The sequence below is a fragment of the Triticum aestivum genome, chromosome 6B (genome assembly GCF_018294505.1).
Source record: "Triticum aestivum cultivar Chinese Spring chromosome 6B, IWGSC CS RefSeq v2.1, whole genome shotgun sequence".
NCBI lineage: Eukaryota > Viridiplantae > Streptophyta > Magnoliopsida > Poales > Poaceae > Triticum > Triticum aestivum.
This window is the reverse complement of record NC_057810.1, coordinates 69,812,304-69,824,842: the sequence shown is the minus strand read 5'-3', so window position 1 is coordinate 69,824,842 and position 12,539 is coordinate 69,812,304. Positions and strand designations below refer to the sequence as shown.

At 43.1% G+C, this 12,539-nt stretch overlaps 2 protein-coding genes across 2 annotated transcripts; both read right to left on the bottom strand.

Moving 5' to 3' along the window:
* Positions 1–1,220: 1,220 nt before the first annotated feature.
* On the bottom strand, positions 1,221–2,427 carry LOC123135847 (uncharacterized). Its single transcript, XM_044555076.1, has 2 exons — positions 1,801–2,427; positions 1,221–1,707 (listed from the first exon to the last, which is right to left on the bottom strand). The coding sequence occupies exons 1-2, from the start codon at positions 2,302–2,304 to the stop codon at positions 1,369–1,371; spliced, it is 843 nt and encodes a 280-aa protein (XP_044411011.1). The 5' UTR covers positions 2,305–2,427; the 3' UTR covers positions 1,221–1,368.
* Positions 2,428–4,016: 1,589 nt separating this feature from the next.
* LOC123138831 (solanesyl-diphosphate synthase 1, mitochondrial) lies at positions 4,017–12,108 on the bottom strand. Its single transcript, XM_044558693.1, has 12 exons — positions 11,809–12,108; positions 7,573–7,650; positions 7,358–7,435; positions 7,184–7,255; positions 6,919–7,035; positions 6,738–6,824; positions 6,144–6,215; positions 5,741–5,826; positions 5,226–5,358; positions 5,034–5,123; positions 4,674–4,772; positions 4,017–4,578 (listed from the first exon to the last, which is right to left on the bottom strand). The coding sequence occupies exons 1-12, from the start codon at positions 12,106–12,108 to the stop codon at positions 4,399–4,401; spliced, it is 1,392 nt and encodes a 463-aa protein (XP_044414628.1). The 3' UTR covers positions 4,017–4,398.
* Between the last annotated feature and the right edge of the window lie 431 nt (positions 12,109–12,539).

The following is a 12,539-nucleotide window of genomic DNA, read 5'->3' as shown; positions in this document are numbered from 1 at the left end:
AAACAGTAAGGTAAAATAAGCGAAAGAAGAAACATTGAATGGTAATCTAAGGAGAGGAAAAGATAATTCATACACGACACAAGGATATGAAACGATAGAAGAAGAGAAAAGGGATAAACAAAATTATGTAGGAGGAGATAAAAAATGAGCGATGTCAGTGTCAGCGAGATCGCCAACTTCATGAATTCAAGAGAATCACAACATGGTCTGCCACCGGCTCGGGTGGGCGTCTTGGCGTTCATCAACGGCGGCTGGGTGTGGCTGGTCTAGCACCTTGCGTCATTGGGCGGGTTGCTGGGCTGGACATGTGTGGATCCGGACAGGGAGCCATGGTAGGGCGTCATAGGGGGTGGCGTATGGAGCGGTGGCGGGGGGGATGGATGGCTCTGATGAGGTTGGGCCGCTCGTCACCGGCATAGGGGTGCATGTTGTGGACGAGTTCTACTCGTGCACTTTCACCTTTCCCTCGGCCTAGTTGCTCCTGGTCCTGATCGCCATGGCCATATCGGTCGGGGTATGTTGATCAATGCTTTGCCCGTGGCCTTGGATGGGCTCGAGTATGCCCGGTCTTCTGGATGACGGCCCTGGTGATAGAAGCCGCGGTGCTCGTGGGCTGACACCGGGGCTCGGGTGCATGCTAGTTACCATGGCCATGGGGGTGGCATGATGGTTCGTAGTTGGCGCTCCGTGATGGTGGTATGGCGGAGATTTCATTATTTGCCGCTCACTGACCGAATGTGGAGCGTGCCAGGGTGAAAACCTTGTCTGGCGCTGGCTATGCTGATGGAGGCGACGTCCATGGACGTCATCTACTTCTTGAAGTCTCTGTTGTGGTTGGTTTGGATCATGCGTCGTGCTCTAGATGAAAATCTTGATCCTTTGGGATCGGGTAGTAGCGGCGCTCCGGTGTCGTGATCTCTTGAAGGCACCGCCTTGTAGCTCACGGCTTGTCGACGTTCAGCTTCACCTCTTCGCGGTGTCTTTCACGGTTGAGGGCTCCATCGACTCTGTAGCGTTGCTTAGCGTCTATTTGTGGTCTACTCGGAGTTGCATGGGATGTTGTGGTTGATCTTTGGCATCCTTGTAACTTGCATCGTGTTTGTTACGGCGTCGTGTTTGGTGCTGGTTTGCGTTGGCTTGTGATGTTTGGTCGTTGCTTTATATATATATAAAGCGGGGCGAGAAGCCTTTTTCAGTTATTCGGCAAAGGAACACAAAAAGCACTGCAAATTCGTTTTTTATTTACTCGTGACAGCAACAAAACTTCACACTCCGAAGTCAGCTACGATCTTATGAACAGAGAGAGACGAATCAAACAACCCCGAGCTCGAAGACCTTGACGGCGATCATGGCCTGCTTAGGTGGAGCTCATGGCCAGTTGGTGAACTCGAAGACCTTGCCGACGATCTCGAGCCCCGTGGGGATCTGCCAGATGAAGAGCAGCACATTGATGGTGTTGAGCGCGATGTGCAGGCTCCTGGCCGTCTCGTTCCCCTTCTGCATCGCCGGCACCAGCGCCGCGGCCGCCGCCCAGAGCACGGTGATGGCCGCCCCCGCGAACAGGTGCGGGCCCGGGAAGAGCTTGCCGGTGCGGAGCCAGGTGTTGAGCGCGCCGCCGACGGACTCCGTCACGCCCAGGCCCAGCAGGATCGACCCCGCGTTGAAGTGCCGGTCCCGGAAGCCTCCCTTCACCAGCTTCTTCCTCTCCTGCGTCGCACATGGCGATGGAACAGAGCAATCAATCACGGTGCCATTGTAAGTCGAACGAGCTCGAAGGCGAGTGTTATGCTAGTCACTTACCTCGCTGAGCTCCTCGATCTTGATCTCGGTGGGGGACTTGGCAGCGGGGGGCGGGGGCGGGGAGGCGGAGTCCCCGGCGCCGACCGCGGCGGGGGTGGCGGCGGCGGCGGCGGGGCGGACCTGCTTCTTGAGCTCGGTGATCTCGTCCTGGACGGTGCGGACGCGGCGCCACTGCCAGCCGAGGTAGCCCGCCCAGAGCGTGTAGGCGAAGAGGCCGCCCATGATGGCCGGGTGCAGCAGCGCGACGGTCCGGCCCTCGATGATCCCCAGTTCGCCGCCCACGGCCAGCGCGTCCGGCGGCGGCAGCGCCGCCAGCAGCGGCACCGCCCCCGCCAACGCCACCGCCGCGGACCTCAGCGACGGCACAGCAGGCGGCGAAGACGACGACGACGACGACGACTGTTTGGGGTTCTTGGGAGAGGAGGAGGAGGCGGAGCAGGAGACGGGGTGGAGGCGGGCGGCGCGGGCGACGGCCGTGAGCGGCGAGGCCATGGGCGCGGCCATGGGCGTTCGAGCTGCGTGCGTGCGTCCTGGACTGGTGGTGGGGGTGGAGGGAGGAGCAGGAGAGGAGATAAGGAAACGAACGGACGGACGAGCTGGCGAGGGCTGAGCGAGTGTGAGCTCGGTGTTGGTTGGGGGAGAGAGACGACAGGCGGCGTGGCGTCCACGCGCGCGGCCAGCGCTTTTCGCTGGGCCTGGCTTCCGGCGTCTTCCGGGCCGACGGCGACGGGTATGGTCGTGTCAAGGCGTCCCTGTCCGTTGGGCTTTTCCGGGCCGATCGAGACGATGGGTAAGCGAGTGGTGCGTGGACTGACACGCTAGGACTGGCCTACGGCGCCGTTGTGCTCGCCCAGCTCAGTCGCGCCAAGCCCTCTTCGTTCCTTTTCGAGTTTCGCCTCGCTGTCTCACCCCTCTACACCAATTTAGTATTAGTGGTATGAACATTGTACTGATATAAAGAGTACGCAAGTGATCTAAACGCTCTTATATTTTTTACGGAGGAAGTAGATTTTATGGATGCAGAATGAAGCATCAAAGGGTACATGTAGACACAATAAGCCGTAGATTTTATGGATACATAATGAAGCATCAAAGGGTACATGCAGACACAATAGGCCGACACTAGGCGCCAGTCGACCGGTGCAAGCGGGCTCAAGAGCCATCTAATTGCCTTGCACGCAAACTGTTCGATTCACCCGGATCCATCACTGTAATCAACCTCTCTATCGGCTGACGACGTAACGCTAGTTCTAGCGATGAGAGAGTCGAGGGCTCTTCCACACTACTGGAGAAACCATCGGATGCACGTTGAGGACCATACCATGACTTCTAGAATCTCCAAACCCATGGGGAATTGTTCGTTGCTTAAGGGTATTCTCCTGAAATCCAAGGGAAACAAAGATATTCCCATCACCCTAGGGCATTTCCCCTAGAGTATACAATAGGGAAATCTTGTCCACTAGGGTTTTGTAGTGAAATCCATAGCTAGACACGAGCATATCTAAAAGATAAAAAAAAATAGCAAAAAAATCTGAAAATTTTATACTTCGGAGATGAACAAGTTTTCTGTGGGCGTGCAAAGTTTCATGGCAATGTGACATGGGAGGAGCTCGGGACAGGAAAAACAAAATTAGTGCTCCAAATCAAAAAAAAATGAACCTCTCTCAATACTCTGTTTTTTTGTCCAGATCTCCTATGATGTCATGTCCCCACAATTTTTTGCATACACCTAGAAAACTTGTGCAACTCTTGTGCCAATTTTTTAAAAATGTTTTTCTATTTCTTTTGATTTTACTGCTCATCAGCAAAATCAGATGCTCCCCGGCACCAAACACCGTCCTCGGTTTTTAGCCTTTTCCTTAGGGTATCTGGCCACAAAAATTGCCAATATAGCCCGTATTTAAAATACAATTTTCAACAGTACAGAAGAAATTGAACTGTTTTTTGTACATACACAAATACATATATAACACATTCGAATTTTTTTCATTACAATATAAGTCCATACGTAACGTAGACAAAAAAGACAAATACATACAGGAAAATGGGCCAACTTTTTTTGTTGTGGGCCAGGATATTTTTTTCATCGCTTGCAAATCATAATAGTTTTTTAACAAAAAATTACAAATCCGTCGTGAATATGCAGTGTAACTTTTCACATGATTTTTTATTTTTAAAAAACTTGGAAATATCATTTGACATTTTTTTTAAATAAACGGACTACAAGTAGCCCGTCCTACACAAGTTCACTCTCTATCTGGCTATGGCTACTTGCAGTGCTGCTTCCGGTCACTGCTTCGAGCAATATTCCGATGTAGATCTATGAGTTCTTTTCTAACAGTTTTGCACTCTAATGTTAAATAGAAGTATTGCACATTTTGTGGGGGGTGGACATGCTACAGTTTGACTGTTTGTCAAATAAAAAAGGCATAACTTGTGATGCTTTTGGGTGAAAATTGGATGTGTTCATGTCATAACAGTACCCACAGCTACTATTTTTTTGTTAACAGTTTCAAAAAAAACTTCAGAAGCCCTCAACTCAATGTGCCGCAGATGGAATAGCTTTCTTCCTCAAACAATGTATCGCATATTCTCGTTTCACTTTGTTCTCCTGATGAGCTTCTGAGCAAGGTCTTTGAGTGCTTGCCTCGAGATCAGCGCAACTCTATCCCCAACCTCAGGAAGAGCATCGATTGCACGCGCTGCCAGTTTTGCATGTTCAGTAGCAAGCAACCTTGTCCTCTCGATTCCCTCGCTTTTCGCAAGGTATTCAAGGGCCTGAAATGTAAAAGTGAGCACTCTGGCATTGATCATTTCACAGCCAAATATCTTCATTATATTACTTGAAAGAAAAAAGGAGTTTCAGCACTGACAGTAGCAACGTCTGAAGGGTCATGGAATCCACGCTCTACACTCTCACGTAGCTCAGGGAACTCTTCCATTGCGAACAACACAGGAGCGGTCACGATTCCCTGTACATGTAAAGGAATGTATATCATTTCTTGCATATTCATATCTGGAAAAGCAACAACGGAGACATTTGAAATTTGAAACTCGACACGATGGTGGTTTTGTTGTGCTAACTAAACCATAATGCTTTGAGGAACACCAACAAAACGACTCAAGACCTGTGCTACTCTAGTCATAACATGGTAGCTCAGGTGGAATAGTCACTCAGTAACAGAAAGTTAAACAATTTTCAGTGTGGAAGTGGCCAAGAGTAATGCTATTACCTGATGGATATCAGACAAGGAGCCTTTGCCTAGTGACGCGGATGTGCCCGTGAAATCAAGGATGTCGTCGATCAGCTGATATGCTATACCCTGACAGAGTGGCAGGGGACAGTAGAGCAAAGGTTGCCTTAGTAGTTCATGCGTGGTTAGCAAGCAAAAGAAGAGATTGTGGGCACGAAAAATTCAACTAACCAAGTGCCTGCCATACTGATAAGCAAGGGCAGCAACATCTGCTGTTTGGCCAGCAAGAACCGCAACAGCTTTGCAGCTATTTGAAATCAGTGCAGCTGTCTTGTAGTATGTCTTCTGCAAATAGTAATCCATGCTGTGCGTGCATCGTGAACAAGATCTCAGGTGTCAAATTAACTAAAATACCAGATATGCGTGTTGGATGAACCCATATTACACTACTTTGCTTGGTTTCCTTGGATCTGGAACAGGGCCACCTCAAGCTTTTAATGTTGACACTTTAGAACCAATGACCTATTTAAAATATGAATGTTACAACTATGAGAAGTACTTCCAGACTCTTTTGGATTTGCTGTTGTCTGATGCATATAGGTAATTAATACTATAAAGGAGTTAGCAACATCAATCATATTAACATTCTTTCTTGCTCTTTGTGTGCTTCATTACTAGTAAAACAGTACTTACAGGATATTTATTATTTATGCTAGAAAATCAATAAAATTGAATTGGATATCTACCTGCAGCGTTGTGCTGGAGTTACGTTCATCTGCATCAGCTCACCCGTCACAAGGTTGTTTAGAGCTGTTGCTAGTAACGATACAACCTGCAGCGAAGAATAAAAAATAGAGGGGAAGAAAGATCATGGGTATATTAATGCTATCAATATTTGAAATAACCTTTTCGAAAAAAAAACTTCGAAATACCCATTGTGGAAAACAACTCATAAAATCTGTTGTTGCAAGAAGTGGAGAAATTCTCAGGGTGTCATGAGAGGTGACATGCTCAAAGAAAACTTTTTTCTCCTTTATGGATGTCTTTGATTGCATTAGCATTCACAGGTCACTTTATCCTATCTAACATCATCAACTGAATTAAGCAAGGAATTATTGGGCTATGAAAAAAAATGGATAAACATCACACCTCAGCATTGTCAAGAGACCCGGCAGCAGAAAATGCCCTGAAAAGTAGGAAATCACCAGCCAATATCGCAAGCTGCAAGATAGCATCAGTTTTCCTAATTGTTTGGAAGGCACTGTAGATATGAGAATTAAACATAATTTGAGTTGCAGCCACAAAACTGATAGCTAGGCTGGCTCAGTATCGGTCAAATTGTTTGTTTTTGAAGCACAAAGTCTGTGTTTATGAACATGTACTGTATAAAAAGGCTTGCTTGCATATGTAAGACTACAAGAGATTGCTATAATATTTTTCTATTTGAGAAAGTCTAGATAGCTAAAATGAAGGAGTACAATCGAAGCTATTGAACAACAGTCTTATGAAATTGAATCCCCACCTGCTTACTCACCCATAGTAAGCCAAAAACAGATTTATTGCCATATCATGCTCTCTCTGTAAAAATTGAAAGGAATGCGAATCGGAACATCTGGAGACAAATTGCCCAACCTATGGAGCAGAGTGACGATACAGTGAATGATAGAACATTATTTTCTTCTATCCTGTAGCTCTGTAGCAACGCACGGGCACATTACTAGTATACATGAAATGTTCGGTTACCTTGTTTCCCACTGCAGAGTTCAGGGAGTCCATACCACGTCTGGTATCAGCAAGATCCAGAACATCATCATGGATAAGACTTGCTACCTAAAATGGGAAAGAAGAAGACAAGTCACTGAAATAAATAATCCTGTTATCTTATAGAGAGCTCAAGGAAATAAGAAAGGATTATGATGTGTACATGAATCATTTCAGTTATCTCAGCAATGCACATAGGTTTTGCACGAAGTTCGTTCATCGAACCAATAGTCGAGACAGGAGTGTCTGTTCGTATAGCTGAGGCCATCAATAGTAGAACCTGACACACAAATTATCAATAACTTATGTTGATGCGATAAGGACAGGTACATACATCATATATACTTGTGCCCAAGAAAACAGCAACACGTTTCTTCATGTAATGACAGGATATTCAGTACCACCCTGAGTCTGGACTCTAGACTTACAGTGGGGCATGTTGTTTTCCCTTCAGCTCCAGCTCTGAAGAAGTATCCAGCTGCTGATGTCAGTTCAGGTACCTGCAGTCATGATCCATGTTGGAGATACAAGGTTAACAAAGCCACAAAGCACACAGCGCGCACGGTGTAATTCAGGACAGGGGTGTAATTTAGAGCATGCACCTCAGCTGCCACCATCGAACGCAGTCTGTTTGAGACTTCGGACACTTCATCTTTAACCAGTGCAAAGGGATCCAGCATCTCCTCTTATGCAGAAAAAGAAGAGGTTTCTGTTAGGAGAACATAGTTTTGTGAAAATATGCATGAACTGGTTTCATAATAATGCTCAATAGGATCAAATCTTTCATATTTCAATCCAAGAGTTTGTTTATCTCTACCTTGGCTGTTGACCCTGCTCCTCGATGCCTGGTGCTGTCAGAATAACATGAACCTGAAAGGAACCTTTCTCTTACATTCTGTGAAGCAAGAAGGCGATTTCAGCGCATTATACAGTACACGAATTTACTGATTTCTGTGACACCTAGAAACATTATTACAATGAGTTAAATATACTGGAGGTGCCTCAACTTGTCCTTTGCGGTCAGTTTAGTGCCTAAAGTTGTAAAATACGTGAAACTAGTGCTCGAACTTGTCTGACCGTGCAAATACGGTGTCTCCATTCGTATCCGGACGTACGTCCAGCCCACATGGCGTACAAACGTGACGGTGGCCCACCCGACAGTGGCTAAGAGGCGCCGGGTGGCCCACACGTGAGGATGTTTTTACAAAAAAAACTCATATTTTATTTTATCAATAGAAAAGCCATCAATACACTCTCTGATAGCGAGAAATAACATGAAAAAACCTCCATGGAGGGGTATCAAACCTGGCACGTCATGTTTAACAATGGCACGATCTGGCTGGACCATGCTTCGAATTGAACTCATACCTAGAAAGCTATGCAGTTTTCTCCTTTCTATTTTTTCCAAGTTCCTGTTAAGTTTCATAACACATAAAATTTCCCATATGAAAAAGACAATTATCAATATGCTATTATTTTATATTTTAAAATATTTTTCCATTTTCATTATTGTGTCCTTCGAAGAGGTAGACATGAACTCTATTTATGTAGATTTAAATATTTTAACCTATACTAGAAATTATTGTCTAAATTCAAGAATTAAATATGTCAACTGTGTTTGTATAAATGTAAGGATAATTTACACAATAACTTTTTCACACATGTTGAACTCTTTTAGATATACATGTTGTAAACTTTCTTAACGCATGACAAACATTTTTGAAAAATGCGTTATATTTTGTTAATACATGTGAAACATTTTCCGAAAACATGTTGAACATTTTTCAAATGCATTAACACTTTCTTGAAGTTTATGGCAGCACGTTTTTTCTTGAAAGCTTAAAAACTAGCACTTAGAAGTTTCATAAATTTTTTTGAAATTTCGCACAAAAATGTATGCACGTGCTGTAAGTGACTTTCAAGTTTTGTTTGAATTTTTGTTATATTATACCCTGCAAAAAAGAAAAAAAAACCAGGCCAAATAAATAAGCTGATTTTTGCATGTATTTTACTTTTTCTGTATCTCTCATAAACAAGTACAGATTTTGATTAGAAAAAATAACACGGATATATTGCACTTCTATGTGAGCATGTGCACAAAAGTTCAGAAGTTTTTTAGCTGTAAAATCCGTTTATTTGGCTTTCGAAAAAAGGGCACAATGTGCCGGTGCGTCAAAATTACATTTCGCATAGCAACACAATATATAAGTTTGACCTATTCTATATCTACTAACCACAGTATGGCCTGGTGGACAGCCTATGGCGCAACACAATCTGTAAATTTGTGGGGCTTTCAGATGTGATTGAATAAAATATCAGGTGGTTTCCTAAAAAAATCCTCACGTCCGGGTGGGCCACGGGCACGTTGGCACGCCATGCGGGATGGATGTACGTTTGGATACAAATGGAGGCACCGTATTTGCATAGCCGGACAAGTTAAAGCACCAGTTTCATGTATTTTACAACTTTAGGCACTAAACTGACCTGCACGCATACACATGAGTGGATCTAAGCAGGAAATCAAAGTACATGAGCTAATATCATCACGAGTCATAGAACTTGCGTTCGATGTTTAGTTTGGTGCTAGAACTTTGAAAATACGGAATCATAGTCACCCAACTTGACTCAAGCGTGCACATATGGTCACAAAATACGTATCCAGACCTATTGGTGTATGGCCCCACCTGTCATTGACTGGAGGTGTCGACCGATGGCTTTTTGTGCAAAACACCCTTGCAATTTTTTATTCGTGGGAAAAGTCAACCACAGCGATGTATTTTACACAAAACCACTTCATATATTCTTTATTTGCAGGAAAGTCAAACACTGTACTGTGAAAATTAACACAATAAAATGGGGGCGCACAAGGTCCCGAACGCACTACCCTAAATTACCGCACTATCAAGTGTACCCACTACACCAATCAAATTCACATTTCTGCAAAGGATAAAAAGACTATATGTACTGGTACATGTCCCACCTATTATTATTGAATGGAAATTAACATAAATAAGTGTAGCTATTAGGGAGCCGTTCGGTAATCCTCCAGCTCCATGAAATCTGAGGAGCTGCGGAGCACCACTTTCCCAACTCTGTATTTTTTAACTACTGCTCCACCAGCTCCCGGAGTGGAGTTGTGGAGTGGAGTCCCTCCGAACAGGCCTTAAGTCTCGAACTCACGACCAGAGGCTAGCACAAAAGCAACCCTGGCCACGACAACGTGCACATGTATATGTCGATAACTGATAACTAGCCAGATATGAATTTAAATTTCTTTTTATTGAGCGAAGGATATGAATTTAATAGGACAGAGGCACTGGTGCAGCCCATTTTGCACCTGTTTGTTATTTTAGAAATTTGTAGATAGTATGCAAACTATAATTTCAATAATAAAAATATTCTTTAAATATTTGTGTGTTATAAAAATTATACATACAAATGAATAACCTACTTTCAAAACACATTATTATTTTAAAAATATTTCTATATTTAAATTAATATTCATGAATTATAAAAATGTTTGTATGCTAAAGAATACACAACAGCAACCCTGGCCACTATAACATGCACCTGTGTCGATAACTGATAACTAGCCAGATATGAATTTAAATTTCCTTTTTTTAGAGAAGGATATGAATTTAATAGGACAGAGGCGCCCGTGCAGCCCATTTAGCACCTGTTCGTTATTTCAGAAATTTGTAGACAGTATGTAAATTATAATTTCAGTAATAAAAATATTATTTAAATGTTTGTGCATTATAAAAATTGTACATACAAAGGAATAACCTACTATCAAAACACATTATATATACTTTTAATTTTTTATATATTTAAATTAATATTTACGAATTATAAAAATGTTTGTATGCTAAAAATATTCCTAATATAAATGTAAAAGGTTGATATGAATATTAAGTCATGTATAATATATAAATTATATTTGAAAATTAATCTTGTACTCCCCTGTATAGTGCCAAAAAACGTCTTACATTATGGGCGGAGGAAGTACTTACATTTTGCAAATATCTTTAAAAAATAGCACGTGCAAAATGGGCCGTAGTATCTGTAGCCCATTTTGAACTCCACATGCTTTCTCATTCTATACTCCCTCCGTTTCTTTTTACTCCACATATAAAATTTGGTCAAAGTCAAACAACACAAAGTTTGACCAAATCTATAACGAAAAATATGAACATCTATAATATTAAAACTATACAGTATGAAAATATATTTCATGGTGCATCTGACAATATTGATTTCATATTGTAAATGATGATACTTTTTAATATAAAGTTAGTCAAATTTTACGAAGCTTGACTTTGACCAAACTTTATAAGTATTAGACTAAAAAGAAACGGAGGAAGTACATATACATTGTTATCCATATCAGATATCCAAACTTGGTTGTTGTAGTGGCTAGGCTCGGTAATGTTACCAAAGCGTGTCGCGTGTTCTCGAGACCTTGCGCGCACGCATTTTATGCATTAATTATTGCAGTATAGTGGTCTGCTTTTTTGCAAATAAAAAAGTGCGAGGGGTTTTGTTGCAAAAATGCATTGCAGCGGTCGTTTTCTCGTGAATAAAAAGTACAAGGTTGTTCTGTGAAAAATGCATCTGCTGAGTGACCGACAAGTGGGGCCTATACACGGATAGGCCCGCAAAGGTATTTTGTGACCGTATGTGCATGCTTGAATCAAGTTATGTGACTATAGTTTCGTATTTTTAAAGTTTTCGTACCAAACTGAATATCAAACGCAAGTTCTATGATTACAGGTGGTATTACCTCAAAGTAACACGGTGAAGAAAACGAATAACAGGTTAACAGCAGCGCGATCTACGGCAAAAAATGACAAATTCTGGAGGCATAGTTTAAGCACAAAAAGTCAAAAACAGGCCTGAACTAGGTAACAAATGACAGGCTTACTTTTCACATTAAAAAAGCATAGCGCTAGCCGCTAGGTAGCAACGGCAACTGCAGATCCAGATCGTTCAGCGTGATGAACAGATGAAAGGTTGACCAAATCATGAGCTATGAGGAGCAGTATCGTCTCACCTCTGGCCTTGGGTAAGCGGGGGAAGAAGTGGAGGTCGAGCGCAGGAGGCCGGCGACGAGAAGACGCCTCGGAAGCATCACGGCCACAACCTTGGGCACCGCCGCCGTCGAGATGCGTTGCCCGGAGCTGGACTGGCGGAGCGGATCGGTCTGAGCCTCTGAGGTAGCTGAGCCAGTGGCAATTTTAGAAGGGAAGATGGAAAAAACAGGGAGCGAGTGAAGTGCGGTCTGGTCGTTTTCTTTACTCAGGGGTAGAGTGAATACTGCACCTGAGTATGTACTCCCAATGCGAAAATCCATCTCTACACCCCAGCTCATCTACACCCGCGCTGACGAAAAAAATCAAAACAAATACTAAAAAATTAAAAAAAAATTGTCACATAGACAATTTGATGCGTGAGGTCGCTTCAATTTTCAAATCATTTGGACATCTCAGGAGCTCTCAGTAAAAAAGACAAATTGCGGGTCTGTAAATTTTTTTAATGTTCATGTACTGTTTTGGTCCGATTTGTCTTTTTGCTGGGAGCTTCTCAGATGTACAAATGACTTAAAATTTGGAGCGGGCCTCACGCATCAAATTGTCTATCATACAATTTTTTTTGGAATTTTTTGTTTTGTTTCTAATTTTTTACGGTTTTTTTCTAACTGGGTGCAGATGAGTCTGGACACGGAAATGCCTTACTCCTCCCAATGTTTTTTTTACTTCGCACATAAGATTTGTATTAAGTCAA